The 18,479-nt window shown below is 47.1% G+C and overlaps 1 protein-coding gene across 1 annotated transcript; it reads right to left on the bottom strand.

Moving 5' to 3' along the window:
* Window positions 1-1,660: 1,660 nt before the first annotated feature.
* On the bottom strand, window positions 1,661-7,404 carry MUC3A (mucin 3A, cell surface associated). Its single transcript, XM_036020079.1, is given in 12 exon segments — window positions 1,661-1,965; window positions 2,132-2,184; window positions 2,415-2,542; window positions 2,628-2,828; window positions 3,038-3,164; window positions 3,167-3,187; window positions 3,535-3,597; window positions 4,022-4,164; window positions 4,996-5,054; window positions 5,159-5,288; window positions 6,506-6,683; window positions 6,768-7,404. Coding segments are annotated over 12 exon segments (1,782 nt in total). The 3' UTR covers window positions 1,661-1,923.
* Between the last annotated feature and the right edge of the window lie 11,075 nt (window positions 7,405-18,479).

Here is an 18,479-nt window from a genome sequence, read left to right as displayed (position 1 = left end):
CCAAGAAGTGCCAGGGAGAGTGACTATGAGGGAGGGGGAGACAAACCCTGGCAGGAACAGCCAGCAGCAGGCCAGGCTGAGTGAAAACCCTCCACCCCAACCCCTGAGAGGCCCCTCTCCTCCAGCCTTCCTTCCCCATCACCCACCTCAAGCTGGCCCCTTTCAAAGTAGTGCCAACCTTCCCAGAGCCTTCAGCCACCAGCCCCTCTCCTGGGTGGGGCTCCATTCACACCAGAGGCTTTATGTTCCCGATTGCCACCCCTGGCCACGGCCAGCCCCTTGACTGTCCTGGGAAAAGGTCCCAGGAACCTTTTCCAAACCCTCACTCAAAGAACCTCGCACTGTCAGCTCTGACCACCCTCAGGTCCAATTCAGCAGACCTCGCTGCCCACAATAGGGGGAGCAGAAGGGCCCAAGCCCCAGGCATGGCAGGTCCTGGTATGAGTGTGTCTGCCACCCAGGGTTAGAGAGTCTCAAGATTCAAGATCTTTTGGGAGGCCCAGCTTACCCATCAGCACAAATAGCAGCTCACCCAGTCTGGCTACCCACCTCCCTGACTCAGCCCTAAGCTCCTGAGGTCAAGAAGGGAAGAGTACAGGTAACAAACCCAACCAGGCCCCATGTGCTGCTGATGGAGGGGTTTCCCACTCCCTAAGACAATGGGCCCCCCAGAAACCAGCTTTCCCAGGCTCTCTTATAACATCCCCTCCAGATGTCCCTGTTCCCCAACCACGTGGAGGCCCCAGGAAGCAAGAAGGAGAAAGACACGGAGCAGCTTCTTTTACAATAAGTGTTATATTGTGTTCCATGGGAGAATTGGAGACTTGTAGGCTTCCTGCCCCAAAAGAGACCTTCCTGCTCAGGAGGCTGGGGGCTTCTGGCCTCAGAGGTTACTGCAGGGACAGGGGTGGGAGCAGGAAGAGGGCAAGGAGGAGGAGCTGGGGAGGGGGTAGAAGAGGGATGAGGCAGTAAAGGAGGGGAGCAAGAATGAGGGAAATGAGGAGGAGGGGGTTGAGGGAGCTTCCCCTCAGGGGCCCACTTGCCCTCACCCTTGAGGACTTGGGGGAACCCATGTCCCAATGCCCCACCCATGGGGGTCCAAGATCCCTAGGGGGAGAGGAAGGGATAGAACCTCAGAATAGGGGACCAGAGCCTGGGGAATACAACTGTAGGGTCCTAAGATGGCAAGGGCATCTGTACCATCTAGGGACAAAGGTGTGGGGGAGGAAGGAGGACATCAGATTGGGGCACTGGGGTGGAGAGTAAGGACCTAGGGCTGAAGGTACAAGGATGGTGAAGGGGGGCGCATGGTCCTGGAGGAGACTAGGGCTGGGGGCTGGGATGTGGGGGAGGAGCAATTTAAGAAGTGGGTTCAGAGGGGGAGATGATTTGCGAAAGGGGAGCAAGGGGCAGGGCAGGAAGTTATACAAGGAGGGAAGGAGGCTGGGATGGGCTTCGGGCTGGCTACAAGTGTAGGCTGAGGGACAGGCAATAGGGATGCTCACAGGAAAATGGAGGCTAAGGCCTGAGACCCAGACAAGGACATGGGGACTGAGGATCTGAAGAAAGGCGTCTAAGCAGGGGGCTGATACAGGAAGGTACACTGGGACAGAGAACTGACTGAGCACTTCTGGCTTTCGTAACTGTGCAAGGCTTCAGAACAAGTATGCTATACTAACTTTACAGGTTCAGAGAAGTTTCTGACTTGCCCAAGGCCCGACAGTGGAGCCTGGATCTGAACTTAGTCTCCAGGTAGCTTTCACCCAAGGTGGGAGAAAGACAGGTGTCAGAGGACGTTCTCATTTTGCCAGAGGAAACCAGGACACTGAGCTGCATGAGACCTGGACCATCTCTGGACATGGACTCAGTATGTAGGTGGTTCCTTCCTGCTCTCTGGAACAGTGCAGAGGGGTAGTGCAGGGCTCACATTGAGGACAAGATCACCTCAGGTCTCTGGGTGTGTACCTGCCCCAGAGTGCGTGAGAGAGGGAGTTAGAACAGGGAGCCACCTTGCTCAGACTGGCTGGGAGGTCTCTGCCTCCTGGTCCTAACTCAGCCCCTGTAGGAATAGAGTGTGCGGAGCTGGACCTAGAAGAGCTCCTTACCATCTGTCCTCCCTTTGCCCCCTCGCCCTTATATTGGTGGGCACGTTCTCCAAGGACACATGGAAGCCTTCCTCTGTGACTAGAGAGACAGAAAAGAGGAAGGGGAAATGGGGAGGGAAGGAAACGTGAGTTATGCAGGGTCCAGGTGGCTCCTATGCCTCTGTGCTTGCCCTGCTGGAGTGGCCTGTGTAGGGCATTGGATCTTCCAAGCAAGGACTGGGCAAGCAGCGAGCTAAGCTCCCTAGTAGGAGGTATACGTCTGCCCTGAGCAAGGGAGATATTCAGGTCCTGTCCAGGCCGCAGTGGTGCCCAGGGAAACTCCTGCCCCCTCCCCCAAGGGGAAGGATTCACCTGTGCTGTCGTCCTGGAAGCCCAAGTTTGTAAAAGTCCCCACAGAGTCCTCATCCCACATTAGGAACCATTTCGTGTCCCTGGACCTGAATCAAGGCACATGTGGTCACGGCAGGGCTGTGCCATCTGAGACCCCTTTACCACCCTCACCCCCAACCTCAGAGAGCTCACCAGTCTCCACCTTGGCCGCGCCTCCTTCGGGGACCCACCACGATGACGCCGAATGCCGCCATCATCAGCAGCAGCAGCAGCAGCAGCAGCAGCAGCAGCAACAGGGCCGTGGCCCCCGCTAGACCCCCAACCAGCGCCTTCCAGGAGACAGTCACCTCGCAGCGCGAGCCCAGGAACCAATACGTGTTTGTAGTGAAGCAGCTGGAGGAGGCAGCTACAGGTCACAGACCCTCACCACCTCCTTGGCAGAGTCATTCAGCACATTTACCCTGCAGGCGCTAGTAGGTGGGCGGGACTCCACCTGATGGCGAGTGGGCGTGGCTTAGAGGGTCTGGGGGCCTGGTTGGGCGGGGCCAAATGGTAGACCCAGAGGGCTGTGGGCGGAACTCCCGCTCGTGGGCGGGCCTTACCGGCTCTTCTCTGGATAGCACTGGCCCTGGTTACAATCGATGGCGCCATCCACTCCCGACCTGCATTTGGTGATGCAGCGGAGCCGGTTCTCCTCCACCAAGGGAAAGCAGAAATCCTCATAACCCTGGGCAGCGGTGCGCGACAGATGGCTAGGAAGATGGGGTGGGGAGGGTGGAGACAGACAGTGACCTCATCCACTCAGCTCAGGGCCCTGGTTATAATGATGCTGAAAATGGATGTCAGGACTACATTTCCGAGAGTGGGGTGTCGTGGGGTAGACCCTGGGATTACATGAGGGGAGGGCAGGCCAGGGCCCCAGGATCCGCACCCTCTCCTCACCTTCCTTGCTGCCCAGGAAGGGCAGTACTGCAGGGCCACCTCACATGCCTCCCCAGAAGTTCTCTCTATCATCCCCAGGGAATTCCAATGGGCAGATGTCCCTGGTGAGAGGAGTCATGGCCTCCAGAGACCACTCAGCCCTTTGCCCTTCCCTCACCTTCTGGGGTCAGCTCCGTCGTGTTGTTGTTCACCTTGATGGAGTCATGCTTAAAACACAGGGCTGGGGGGACACAGGCACAGGTGGCATTGGGTGGGAAAGGTCAAGGGTTCATGGCCACGGAAGCAGGGCAAGCACAGGGAATGGCAGCAAGGGCTCTGTCAGTAAGGGGAACATGTGGATAGGCTGCAAGGGAAGGCTCCTTTGGCCTCCCATATCCACGACTAATCAGGAATCCTCAGCAATCCTGGAAACCTTGAGGACTGTCATTGGTCTCTTCCCCAGAACCCAGGTTCTGTCAAGTTCCTCCTTAGCCCCATTCTTGACCCAGTTGGCTGTGGACCTGTGTCCCTTCTCAAAATCTGCTGGAGATATCACGAGATTGGCACCTGAACCCAGGAGACCCCTGTCTGAACTAGAACAGGCTGGGATGGCGATTGGGATGCTGACCCCTCTCTGCAGCCCAAGGCCCACAGCCTCAACTCACTCTGGTTATTCGGACATCTGTTCTTGCTGGCATTCTGGAGTTCCTCCTTCAGGGCTGTCCTCACCTTCTCATACTCATTCTCCAGCTGGACACTGAAGGGCAACTCCAACAGAACCAAATAGTCTACCACGGTACTTCCATTCCTGAGGGGGTCGAGGGGATCAGGGGCCTTTAGAGGTGCCCAGGACTGAGACACACAGATTCTGAGAAGGACACCTCCAGGACCAACCATGGGTGTACATATTCGGAGGAAGGGGGGCAGAGACAATGAGTTGGGATTTCAGACATTATGTTCAGAAGGAGCTGCCAGCATCCCTGAGTTGGTCAGTTTGGGAAGGCAGGACAAGGAATGATTGCCATTCTTTTGCATTGCTTCAAGCTATTACCAAACCGGGCCATCCTGGACTCTCTGCCTCACTCATACTGACCCACCCAGCAGGCCAGATGCCAGCCAGAGAGAGACCAGCTACAGTCCAGACACCAGGCTTCTCACCAGCACCACCACACTGCATGTCCCATGCAATCCCTCTACTTATAATGCACTTAAAAAGGTAATGGTGGCTTTACTCCTACAGAGAAATTACCCCAGAAAATGATCTCTAAAGTCCCCCATGATCCTAGTCAGGTGGCTCAGTTGGTTGGAGCATAGTCCCATACACCAAAATGTTGTGGGTTTGATCCCTGGTCAGGGCACCCACTGGAGGCAACCAATCCATATTTCTCTCTCACATTGTTGTTTCTCTCTCTCTTTATCTATCTTGTTGCCTCTCTCCCCCCATTCCTCCCTCTCTAAAATTAATAAATATATCCTTGGGTAGGGATTTAAAAAATGTCCACCATGGAGTGATTCCCTGGCATACTCTCTTCATCCCTCTCTTTATGAAATCTGATGATTTCCAAAACCAAGGGATGTCTTCTTTGCACCCACTTCCCCCACCTAACACTATCTCTGTGACCCCAGAAGAGTCTCTTACCTCAGGGACAGGATCTCCACATCCTTGAACACCTGCATGTTTCAGTAAACATTCTTCATCTGAAATGCCAAGGATCCCTGGGTTCATGTCTAAACCTCCAGACCTAAGGAGCCCAAGCTCAGCTCCAGTGAGGACCTTTGAGTCTCTTCCCCTTTCTCCTCACCTGATTCTTGAAGGTGTTGCTGAAATCCACGTAGGCCTCAGAAGTGTTGTCACTGAGGCAAGGGGTGAATGTCTGTTGGACAGACACCTCCATGCCCACCTCAGCATCCACCATTTCTGCACACAACATGCTCTGTTCTAATCATCATCTACTCCTATCTGACATCACCACCACCACCCCAACCCAGAGGTTCTTGCCATGCCCTTCCCCATATTCTCTGAGGACTAACTGAATAACAGGAGGGAGAGATGTAGGAATTGTGGGATAAGTTGTCCTGAGATGGGGGAAAGACAGAAGTCGGGGTGCACAGAAGTCAGACCTGTGGTCTCAGTCTCTCCCTTGTCTGCCCCAGTGGGAGACAGAATAATGGTCCCCAAAGATGCTTATGTCCTAATTCCCAGAACCTGTGAATATGTTATATTACATGGCAAGGAGGAATCAAAGTTACAGGTGTAATTAAGATTACTAATCAGTTGAATTTAGACTTTAATATGTGAAAATCAACATAAACTATTCAGGTGGGCCCGATATAAGCACAAGGTCCTTAATAGTGGAAGAGGGAGCAGGGAAAGTCAGAATTGGTCAGAGGAAGATGTGAGGATGGAAGAAAGTCATAGATGTGATGTTGCTGGTTTTGAATATGGACAGAGGGGGTCTTGAGACAATCAATATAGAAGGATCCAGAATCTAGAAAGAGTGAAGAAATAGATCCTTTGAAAAGGAACAAAACCCTGCTGGAACCTTAATTTTAGTGCAGCAAGGCCCACATTGGACTTTTAATCTACAGAACTGTAAAATAAGAAATTTATAGCCCTGGCTGGCGTAGCTCAGTGGATTGAGCGCAGGCTGGGAACCAAAGTGTCCCAGGTTCGATTCCCAGCCAGGGTACATTCTTGGGTTGCAGGCCATAACCCCCAGCAACCGCACATTGATGTTTCTCTCTCTCTCTCTCTCCCTCTCTCCCCCCCACTTCCCTCCCTAAAAAAATAAATAAATAAATAAATAAATAAATAAATCTTTAAAAAATAATAAATAATTAAAAAAAGAAATTTATACTGTTTCAGCCACGAAATTTATGGAAGTTTCCTACAACAGCAATTAGAAACTAATAGCTCTGAGCAGTTCAGACTGGGGAGAGGTCCCAGAAGGACTGTGGTGTCAGCAACCTCCTGGAGGTGAGGAAAGAGAAGAGGCATGAGATGGGATGGGAGAAGGCTTGGGAGATAAGGCAGGGATGAAGGTATCCATGGCTCCAGGTCAACCACAGGGCTGGGCCCAGGGAGAGTCAGGGGCACCTTCCAGGAGAAAGTGCATAGGGCAGGACTCTGGCCACTCACTCAGTTCCACCTGTTCACAGCAAACTTGCAATGGGAGCCATGGAAGGTACTGTGGCAGTGGCACTTGAGGCCATCCCATTGACCTCCATTCTGGCATCTGATCTCCTGGAGCTCACAGTGGTCCCCAGAGAACCCAGAGGGACAAAGGCAATGGCCTTGTATCCAGGTGCCACCATTGTCACAGGTGCCTGGGTAGCACAGGAGGAAAGGGAATTTCAGGATAGAACCAGACATTGAATACATGGGAGTTTAGTAGGGGGGAAAGGAGGTCCAACCTGGGGTGGTGGTCAGTCGAGATGATGTGGTCATCCGAGTAGTGGTCAAAGTTGTCCTGGGTGATGTAAAAGTGGTGGGAGTCTGAGTGGTGACCACGGATGTCTCTGGAGTCCTGGTTGTGGTTGGGCTGGGGTGTGTCAACTTGCTCAATGTCATCATGACAGTTGGAAAACTGCTGCTTTGCTTCATGGTCAGTGGGAGCCTAGTGAAGCTGGACACAGGTGGGGTGGTTACAGAGTAGGAGCCCATCCAGGTACCACTAGTGGGTCTTCGTGTTCTCATTGAAACTATGCTAATGGAAACAGTCCCAGGACTGAGAGAATTAGGGGTGTCAGTTACGATGTTGGTGGGATCAGTTTCCAAATCTGAAGTAGAAATGTCAGTATGTGTAGGAAATACTGCTGTCATACTGGTGGAACTAGAAGGGGTGGTGGCCGTCTCAGCAGTAGAGGTAAAGACCAGTAATGGGATAGTGGGAGTAAAAGTAACTTTACTGTTTGGATCAATTTCTATGCATAGAGTGGTGGGAGAAGTAGGCACTATTGTAACGGATGTATATTCTGGATATGGGGTGGTGGGAGAAATCGAAACAGTCGGAGTGGTTTCAATAGAAGAGGCTATTGGAGAAGACATGATCGAAGAAGTTTTTGTAGCTTCACATGAAGTAGGAGAAGTGGTGACAGAAGAACGTGTACCTACAGTGACCGTCACAGTGACGGTTTGTGAGGAGTGGGGAGAATTTGTGGAGACAGCAGAGAGCATTGAACTAGCACTGGTGGAAGAGACAGAAGACAGGCTTGTTATTTCAGATGTTGAAGAAGAGATAGTGGTACTAAAAGAACTGATTACTGCATTTGTAGATGTACTCACTGAAGGAAGAAGGGGCATGAAAGACACACTTGAAAATGTACCCAAAGTTATGGAGAGCAAAGCATCATCTCTAGTCATAGTGGCAGAGACTGAGGTGCCGTTGGCTGTTGTTGCTGTATTGTGTGTGGTGGGGGATGATGTGATGGTATCGGTGCAGGTGGCCAGCCTATTGGATGAGGTGAGTGTCAAGGTGAGTTCAGTCATGGGGATCAAGGACCCGAGCGTGCCTGTGGATGTGAAAGTGACCCGTGTTGAGGCAGTGGTAGGGATCTCAGTTCTGACAGTAGATGGGGTAGTGGCTGTGGATGTGTGCATGGTGCCAGAGGTAGGGGCAGTGACTGTGGGTGTGCTTCCCATGGAGGAGCTCTGTGAAGTACTGATGCCTGGAGTAGCTTGAGTCACAGTCGGGGTGGAGGTTGGTTCCCTGAGGGTGGGAGCAGTCATGGATGCTGCCACTGTGGAAGGAGTGAGTGAGGTTGCTGTGATCGAGGTGGCAGGGGTCCAAGTGTCAGCAGAAGTGGTGACTTCAGTCATGACCATAGTGACAGTAGTGGAGGGAGATTTATGGGTAGGTGGGGCCTGAGTAGTAGAGCGTGTAGTAATCAAGGAGGACAGGGGTGTTGTGTTTATGCTGAAAGTGGGCCCTGGCTGTGTGGCTGAAACAGGCTTAGAAGACAGAAGCACGCTGCTGGTGGACATCAGGATACTAGTGGTCACTGGGGTAGAGGTGATGGATGTGGGAAAACTGTTTCTGTGGGAGTGACTGAGGATATCACTGTGGGAGTAGAAGTTGTCTGTTGTGACAGTCTCTGTGGAAACGTCACTGGTAGGGGTAAGTGTGGTCTTCGGGGTAGATGTGGCATAAGAAGTTGTGTCCGTCATCCTGCCTGTCTGTGTAGAGGCTGCAGTTTTTGATTCTGGTTCTGTGTTTGTGGATGTCTGCTGTGTATCTATGGTAGTCCCTGTTAGGCTGCATTCATAGGATGTCATTGTAGCCGAAGGTACTGTGCTTGCTACAGTTTTTGATGATGTGTTTAGAGATGGTGTGTTACTTCCTGTCATAGCTGTTGTATAAGTAAGTGTTGGGCAAGGCCACCTGGGTCATTGTTATGCATGTAGTGGTGGGGTGAGTGGTGGTGACTACTAGTCTGGTTGGTTTGATGCACTCTTTAGTGCTCCTACAGACTATTGTAGTAGGTGGAATGGCTTCTACCTTGATGACAAACTTGGATGTCGGAGTTGTTGGGGTGTTGGAATTGATTGGAGATTTGAGAAATGTTTCAGAAATATGTTTGAAATGTGGAGAGGTGTTGAGAGTCATAGGTATGTTTTCCCTCCTGCCAGGAGTGGGAGAAGTAGTTTTAGGGGTGCTGAGTGGCCACCCGGTTTTGCCTTTGGAATGTGGGTAGTGACTGAGAGCAGCATGGGCTGCTCCTTCCCTGGGGAGGAGTGCGTTAGAAGGGTATGTGGCTGTGGATGAAGTTCCTGCATTGCAAATAGAACAAAAGAATTTATTTATAGGTCATTTTGTCATCATAATACCCCATAGGTTTTTCACTATTCATTTTTCCATATGTGTAACATAGAAGGCAGGAAGTGCTATTGCTTATTCCCAGTCAGTGGCACTTTGGGCCTGAGGACTCTCAGGTTCTGAAGGCCAAAATTATCTGCTCCCCAGAGCAGCCTCTTCAATGGTAAGGGAGGTGGGAGACACCTTCAGTACCTCGTCAACCTCATCTGAGTGTCTGTCCTTCCAGCTCTGGGATGGTCACTTACAGGTTCAGGAAAGGCTTCTGCCTTCTGCCCTTGACACCCCCACTCCTCCCTCCTTGCTCCCTTCCATTACTCTGCTTCCTCCTCCCTCCTCCACCTGCTACCCAGAAGTCCTGGTCCCTGCTGGCTCTCTGCTCCTCTCCCTGTGACTCGATGCTGTCTGGGCTGACTCTCCTCTTCACTAGAGAGAGAGGAGGACCTAGCCAAAGTGGGGCTGGAGGTGGGGACACATCCTGGGCACCAGGAGATGAGGGGTCAGAGAGGAGAAAGCTGCATAAGAACAGCAAAGGAAAGACCAAAGACTGAAGCTCAGACTCTATTGAGACTGAAAGATAAGGAAAGAGGACCACACAAGCTGAAGGACAGGACAGAGAAGGATACTGCCAAAAAGAGATCCCTCAGGACTTCTGGTCAAGATGGAGGCATGGGTAGATATGCTTTGCTTCCTCAAACAACCGAAAGAAGGACAACAACCAATTTACAAACAAACAAACAAACAAACAAACAAACAAAAACAACCAGAACTGCAAGAAAATTGAACCGTATGGAAGTCTGACAACCAAGAATTTAAAGAAGAAACATTCAGTCAGACTGGTAGGAGGGGTGGAGATGGGCAGCCAGGGTAGAGAGGATACACATCAAGACTGTGGCTGGTGGACCAGGCAGTCCCACATTTATGTTCGGATAAACCAGAAGGAACAACTGAGGATAGAGAGACAGACCACACAAACCAGGGTCCCAGTGAAGTGAAAAGAAAAGAAAAGAAAAGAAAAAGCCTCAAAACCTCTGGCTATAAAATCCTGTGGGGGTTGCAGATGCGAGAGAAACTCCCAGTGTCCCAGGAGCATCCACTGGAGGGACCCACAGGGTCCTAGAATGTACACAAACCCACCCACCTGGGAATTAGCACCAGAGGGGCCCAATTAATTTGTGCATAGAGGGGGAAGTGACTGAAAGCTGGGTTAGCAAGCAGCATTATTCCCTCTCTGACCCCTCCCTGACAGACAGTGCCACAACTGTCAGCACTTCAATGCAACAGTGAAGTGCATTGCCTCACCCTGACTATAATACCTAAGGCTACACACCTTACAGTGTAACAGGTGTGCTGATACAAAGGAATATGGCCCAAATGAAAGATTAGATCAAAATACCAGAAAAAGAACCAAGCAACAAGAAGATAGGCAACCTGTCAGATGCAGAGTTCAAAACACTGGTAATCAGGATGCTCACAAAATGATTGCATTCAGTTGCAAAATGAAGGAAGAAATGAAGGCTACTCGAAGTGAAATAAAGGAAAATATACAGGAAACCAACAGTGAAGGGAAGGAAATCAGGACCCAAATCAACAATTTGGAACAACAGGGAGAAATACACATCCAACTGGAACAGAATGAAGAAAACAGGAATTCAAAAAAAAATGAGGAGAGGCTTAGGAACCTCTGGGACAACTTTGAGCACTCCAACATCTGAATCATAGGGGTGTCAGAAGGAGAGGGAAAAGAGTAAGAAACTGAAAGCCTACTTGAACAAATAATGAAGGAGAACTTCCCCAGTCTGGCAAAGGAAATAGATTTCCAGGAAGTCCAGGAAACTGCCTAGAAAAAAAGCCCAGAGAGTCCCAAAGAAGTTGGACCCAAAGAGGAGCACACCAACGTGCATCGTAATTAAGTTACCCAAGATCAAAGATAAGGAGAGAATCTTAAAAGCAGCTACAGGAAAGGAGACACTTACCTACAAAGGGGTGCTCATAAGACTGTCAGCTGATTTCTCAAAACAGACCTTGCAGGTGAGAAGGGGCTGGAAAGAAGTATTCAAAGTCATGAAAGGAAAGGACTTACATCTGAGATTACCCTATCCAGCAAAACTATCATTTAGAATGGAAGGACAGATAAAGTGCCTCCTGGAGAAGGTAAAGTTAAAGGAGTTCATCATCACCAAGCCATTATTAAATAAAATGTTAAAGGAACTTATCTAAGAAATAGATCAAAACTATGAACAGTAAAATGACAAACTCACAACTATCAACAACAGAACCTGAAAAGCAAAACCAAAAACTAAGCAAACAACTAGAATAGGAACAGAATCACAGAAATGGAGATCACATGGAGGGTTATCAGCAGGGAGGGGGAGGAGAGAGAATGGGGGGAAATGTACAGGGAATAAGAAGCATAAATGGTAGGCATAAAATAGACGGGAGGTTAAGAATAGTATAGGAAATAGAGGAGCCAAAGAATTTATATGTATGACCCATTGACATGAAGAAGGAAGGGGGCAAGAAATGCTGGAGGATAGGGGTGGGTGTAGGATGGAGGGGGGATAAAGGGGAGAAAAAATTAGGACAACTATAATAGCATAATCAATAAAATATGCTTTTTTAAAAAGGAAGCTAACCCTGAGCTACCTGGACAGGTAGTCTAGGCACTTTCCGCTGGCAAATGCTGCAGTTGCATGAGTCTTCTCTGCCACTAACTCACAACATTAGGACACCTTTGTCTCTCACTCTTACCACTTGTAAAATGAGATTGATGACATTTATAGAAAGAGAGGTTCATGTTTGTAAACTAATTTACCCAGTGGGAGAAATAGAGTAGGTAATAGAAAGTATACCTATTTTTATTATTAACACTCACAGGTAAACCTTAAGGTCTCCAGGACTCATGCCTGCCTGCTGAGGGATCTCTTTTTAAAAGTACATTTTATTGATTATGCTATTAGAGTCGTCCCATTTTTTCTCCCCTTTCTCCCCTTCACCCCCATCTCTCCAGCATTCCCCACCCCCTTAGTTCATGTCCATGGGTTGTACATATAAGATCTTTGACTTCTCCATTTCCCACATTATTCTTAACCTCCTATTTTCTACCTACTATTTATGCTTCTTATTCCCTGTACATTTTCTCCCATTTTCCCTCTAGTCCTCCCGAGTGATAACCCTCCACGTGATCTCCATTTCTGTGATTGTGTTCCTGTTCTAGTTGTTTGCTTAGTTTTTGCTTTTGTTTTTTAAGTTCAGTTGTTGATAGATGTGAGTTTGTTGTAATTTTACTGTTCATCATTTTTTATCTTCTATTTGTTTTTTTGAGCAATATTTTAAACATTTATTTAATTACCCTGGCTGGTGTAGCTCAGTGGATTGAGCATGGGCTGCTTGATGTTTCTCTCTCTCTATCTCCCTCCCTTCCCTCTCTAAAAAATAAATAAATAAAATCAAAAAATATATATTTAATTACCTATTTTAGAGAAAGGGGAAGGGAAGGAGAAAAAAGGGAAGAGAAAGATCAATGTGTGGTTGCCTCTTGCACACCCCCTACTGGGGACCTGGCCCACAACCCAGGCATATTCCCTGACTGGGAATCAAACCAGCAACCCTTTGGTTCACAGCCCACACTCAATCCACTGAGCTACACAAGCCACTCACTGGCTCTGCTGTAGCCCCGCTTTCCATCACTTCCCTCCCTTCCCACAAGCAAATTGTGCCCTTTCAAGTGCTGACTTCCAAGTCGTTGGGTTTGTGTACATTCTAGGATCCTGTGGGCCTCTCCAACAAACTATCTCTGAGATTGGGAGTTTCTCCCACCTTTGCAACCCCATAGAAATTTATAGCTAGAGGTTTTGAGTCTTTAGTTTCCCAGTCAGCCAGCCGCTGCCTCGCTCACCATAAACAACCCAGATATCCCTGAATAGGAAACTAGAATGACTATGGAAAGCCACACTATGCTTGAATCAAAAAGAATGGTACCAACATGGAAAGACCCTCAGATGTCTTGTTCAGTGGAACCAGTAAACACAGTTTTGTTAAAACACACACACACACACACACACACACACACACACACATCCTATAAACATGTGCACACAGGTGAGTATAAGTGCACTCAAAATTTGGAAAGAGGCTCACCTACCCCAATAACAGGGGTAAGGGTGGTTCAAAGAAGCATGAAAGAACCAAGGTTGGGAATGATAGTGAACTTAGGCTGTACCTGTAGTTTTTACATTAACAAAGATTATTACCTCCTTGAACAAACTCTAGCCAGGATCCTCTGAGCCCTCTTCTCAACTAAGCCTCAAACTTGGCTTATAAAGACTTGAACAAACATTAACTTAGTTTCTAACAGTTCAAGGACATTCCCTAGCATGACCTCAGCCCTCCTTGAAGTGAGTGCTTGCCTAAGAAAACTCAAGGCTGCCACAATAACTGACTGTTCCAGCCAACACCTGATGATAGTGCCCTGTCCCAGCCTATGGAGAGAGTAGGAGCCTGATGTTAATAAATATCACTTAGCAAACCTGGATGAGTTTCACATAGACCAACCCCTCACCCCCTTTTCTGTAATTTTTCACTTTCCTGACTCTCCTGAGGCCCTGCTTACCTGCCTCCCTATTCCCTCAGTCTCTCTCTTTAAATGCCTAGTTACCCCTGCAAATCAAAGTGGAGTTCAATTCATGCTGGACTCTTTTTCCTATTGCAATAGTGTATTACTGATTAAGAATCTATCTTTACCACTTTAACTAGCATCTGGCTTTGTTTATCTTTAACAACTTGGAGATTATATTCTGTGTTAGAAGGTAATTTAAAAATAATTTAGAGGAGGATTCTAGGAATTTTGTGGGGTATGACACACAAAGAATTCATTCCCATCTATACAACAATTCCATTTGCACAATCTGTCTAATGTAACTATTTTTGCAATTCTAGAGTCTATTGAGGGCTTGCAACTCCAGGGGAAGACCAAGTTAGTAAATTTCAGTTAATTTTGGTAAATTACAGCTTTAGCACAATAGCAGCTACCCATCCCACACTCTCAGCCACATGGCAAGCAGCTGTGCACGTGTTCCTGGAGCAGCTTGCCCATGGCTTGTGGGAGCTAGGGTAGGCAAAAAGGACCACGTATTCCTGTATTTGGGGTCTGTGCTCTAATCAGTAATTGCTGCTTCTGATCAAAAAGGTGCAAGAAAAGAAACAGCTAGCCACTGTTACTGTACCTCTCCCAATTCTTGCAGGCCCCTTCCCCACTTCCAGGGGCTTTAAAGGGCTGGTACTCTTTCCTTCCCACTCCCCCCCCTTTTTTTTGCTTTCCCCCTTTTAGGAATCAGAAATTAAAGACTAGGACATTCAAAAACAACTGCATTCCTGGGAAATCAGAAAGTGACCATGTATGCCCAGGGAAAAGTTGAGAACAGGCTTGAGAAGACTTTAGTTTACACCTCATGCTGATCCTTGGAACAGAGACCACCTACAATAAAAAAAAAAAAGGAAGGAAGGGAGGAAGGAGAGAAGGAAGGAAAGAAGGAAGGAAGGAAGGAAAGAAGGAAGGAAGGAAGGAAGGAAGGAAGGAAGGAAGGAAGGGGAAATGCATAATAAACAATAACAACAACAACAACAAAAAACAGCAAACCCTGAGGAAGGAAGAAAATCTGACTTCCAGAGTTACTACACTATTAAATTCAAATGTTCAGTGTTCAACAAAAAAAATCACAAGGCATACAAAGAAACAGGAAAGTGGTCCATTCAAAGAAAAACTATAAACAGAAACTGTCCCTGAAGAAGGAAGATATAGAGAGTCAGGAAGATTATGCATGAAACTAAATGAAAAATCAATAAACAGATAGAAAGCATAAGAAAGAAACCAAAAAGAAATTCTGAAATTGAAAAGCGCAATAACTGAAATTAAAAAAATTTATAGAGGGATTCAAAGGCAAATTTGAGCAGGCAAAAGAAAGAATCTACAACTTGAAGATAGAAAAATGGAAATCATTGAGTCTAAAAAAACAGGAATAAAAAAAGAGTGAAGAAAAAAAAAGCCTAAGGGACCTGTGGGACATCAACAACCAGACCAACATCACATTGTGGGAGTCCCAAATAAAGATAGGGACAAAGAGAATATACGAAGAAATACTAACTGAAAACTTCCCAAATTTGATGAAGGACATGAATATAAATATCCAGGAAGCTCAGCAAACTCCAAATAAGAAGAACTCAAAGAGACCCAAGATACATTATAATCAAACTTTCAAAAGACAAAGACAAGGTAAGAATCTTGAAAGCAGCAAGAGAGAAGCAAAATGTCACTTATAAGAAATCCTCAATAAGATTACTAGCAGACCCTGGCTGGTGTAGCTCAGTGGATTGAGCACGGGCTGGGAACCAAAGTGTCCCAGGTTCGATTCCCAGCCAGGGTACATTCCTGGGTTGCAGGCCATAACCCCCAGCAACCACACATTGATGTTTCTCTCTCTCTCTCTCTCTCTCTCTCTCTCTCTCTCTCTCTCTCTCTCTCTCTCCCCCCCACCCCCCTTCCTTCTCTAAAAATAAATAAATAAAATCTTTTTTTAAAAAGGACAACGAATTTAAAAACAAAAAAACAACCAGAACTGACAGAAAATCAAACTGTATGGAAGTCCAACAAGCAAGGAGTTAAAGAAGAAACATTCATTCTGACTTGTAGGAGGGGTGGGGACAGATAGCTGGGTAGAGAGGACTTGTAGCAGGTCAGTGGCTAGAGGACTGGGGTGGGCAAGGCTGTGGCTGGCGGACCTGATGAGGTGGTGGGTTGTGGACAGGGTGGTCCCACATTCACGTGCAGATAAACTGAGAGGAACAACTGAAGAGCAAGACAGAGCAAGCAACCCAGAGTTAAGCATGGGGAAATAAAGCCTCAGCACTCTGATTGAAAAAACCAGTGGGGGTTGAGGCAGCAGCGGGAGAAACTCCAGCCTCACAGGAGAGTTCATTGGAAAGACCCACAGGGTCCTGGAACATATACAAGCCCACTCACCTGGGAATCAGCACCAGAAGGGCCCAATTTAATTGTGGGTAATGGAGGAAGTGACTGAAAGTCAGGCACAGAGAACCAAGCAAGTGGCATTGTTCCCTCCCCTCCCCCTCCCCCACAGACAGCAACCCAACACAGCAAGGTGGGTTGCCCCACCCTGGCAAATACCTAAGGCTCTGCCCCTCTCTATGTAACAGGTGTGCAGAGAAAAAAAAAATGTGGCCCAAATGAAAGAACAGATCAAAGCTTCAGAAAAAATACAACTAAGTGATGAAGAGATAGCCAACCTATCATATGAAGAGTTCAGAACACTGGTAATCAGGATGCTCACAGAAATGGTTGAGTGTAGTTGCAAAATTGAGAAAAAAGTGAAGCCTATGAAAAGTGAAATAAAGGAAAGTGCACAGGAAACCAACAGTGAAGAGAAGGAAACCAGGACTCAAATCAATGGTTAGGAGCAGAAGAAAAAAAATAAACATTCAACCAGAACAGAATGAAGAAACAAGAATTCAAAAAAAAAATGAGGACAGGCTTAGGAACCTCCAGGCCAACTTTACACATTCCAACATCCAGGCCATAGCGGTACCAGAAGGAGAAGAGGAAGAGCAGCAAATGGAAAAATTACTTGAAAAAATAATGAAGGAGAACTTCCCCAATCTGGCAAAGGAAATAGACTTCTAGGAAGTCCAAGAAGCTCAGAGAGTCCCAAAGAAGTTGAACCCAAGCAAGCACACACCAAGGCACATTTTAATTACATTTACCCAAGATTAAAGAAAAGGAGAGAATCTTAAAAGCAGCAAGAGAAAAGGAGACAGTCACCTACAAAGGAGTTCCCATTAGACTGTCAGCTGATTTCTCAAAAGAGACCTTGCAGGCAAGAAGGGGCTGGAAAGAAGTTTTTGAAGTCATGAAAGGCAAGGACCTACATCCAAGATTACTCTATCTAGCAAAACTATAATTTAAAATGGAAGGGCAGATAAAGTGCTTCCCAGATAAGGTCCAGTTGAAGGAGTTCATCATCACCAAACCCTTATAATATGAAATGTTATATTCATATTATATAGGGACTTATCTAAGAAAAAGAAGATAAAAAATATGAACAGTAAAAATGACAATAAACTCACAGTTATTAACAACTGAACCTAAAACAAAACCAAAAGCAAACTAAGCAAACAACTAGAACAGGAACAGAATCACAAAAATGGAGATCACATGGAGGGTTATCAGCGGGGGAGTGGGTGGGGAGAGAGGGGGAAAAGATACAGAGAATAAGGAGCATAAATGGTAGGGAGAAGATAGACAGGGGGAGGTTAAGAATAGTACAGGAGCCCTGGCGAGTATGGCTCAGTGGATTGAGTGCTGCCCTGTGAACCAAAGGGGTTACCAGTTTGATTCCTAGTCAGGGCACATGCCTGGGTAGCAGGCCAGGTCCCCAGTAGGGGGCATGGGAGAGGCAACCACACATTGATATTTCTCTCTCTCCTTCCCTTCTTCTCTCTCTAAAAATAAATAAATAAAATCTTTTTTTAAAGAATAGTATAGGAAATGTAGAAGCCAAAGAATGTGCATATATGACCCATGGACATGAATTAAAGCGGGGGAATGCAGGTGGGAGGGGGTGCGCAGAGTGGAGGGGAATAAAGGGGGGATAATGGGCCAAGTGTAATAGCATAATCAATAAAACATATTTAAAAAGAAGAAAAAGAAAGAAAGAAAGAAAGAAAGAAAGAAAGAAAGAAAGAAAGAAAGAAAGAAAGAAAGAAAGGAAGAAAGAAAGGAGAGAAAATAAATTAGGTTGTTGCCACTGATTGACCTTATGGAACTCATCTCACCACCCTTTCTCTGGATCTGAAGCTACTGTCTCTAAAAGTGCCATTTCATTGTGTGTTGTATCATTTAGTGCTAGAGAAATCTTGAATAGCTTATATACAAAAACTCTTTTAAATTTTACATTATTTTGAAACTTTTCTTCTTTGGGTTTGTGGCACACCAGCCACCCATATGGCTGGGGAAGCTCTCTACAGTCTGAGCTGTCGGTGCGCTGATCTTTATAAGTTTCTTTCTTTACCTAGTACCCCCTTTTCGGTGAGGTTTCGGTGAAGTCTGTTAGGTGCACATCCTGCAGCTTATTGGCTTAAAAGGCATACTCTTTCAGTGTGATCTCTTTGGGGGCCAATTGGCAGAAAGAGAAAACAGCAGTGCAACTATTTTGATATAAATATTTTTAAAATAAACAGGTCCTCCAACCCTTAAAAAAAAGATTACTAGCAGATTTCTCATCAGAATCTTTGGAAG

This window comes from Phyllostomus discolor, chromosome 3 (genome assembly GCF_004126475.2).
Source record: "Phyllostomus discolor isolate MPI-MPIP mPhyDis1 chromosome 3, mPhyDis1.pri.v3, whole genome shotgun sequence".
Taxonomy (NCBI): domain Eukaryota; kingdom Metazoa; phylum Chordata; class Mammalia; order Chiroptera; family Phyllostomidae; genus Phyllostomus; species Phyllostomus discolor.
The sequence above is the reverse complement of the archived record's forward strand: the minus strand, read 5'-3'. Positions and strand labels throughout refer to the sequence as shown.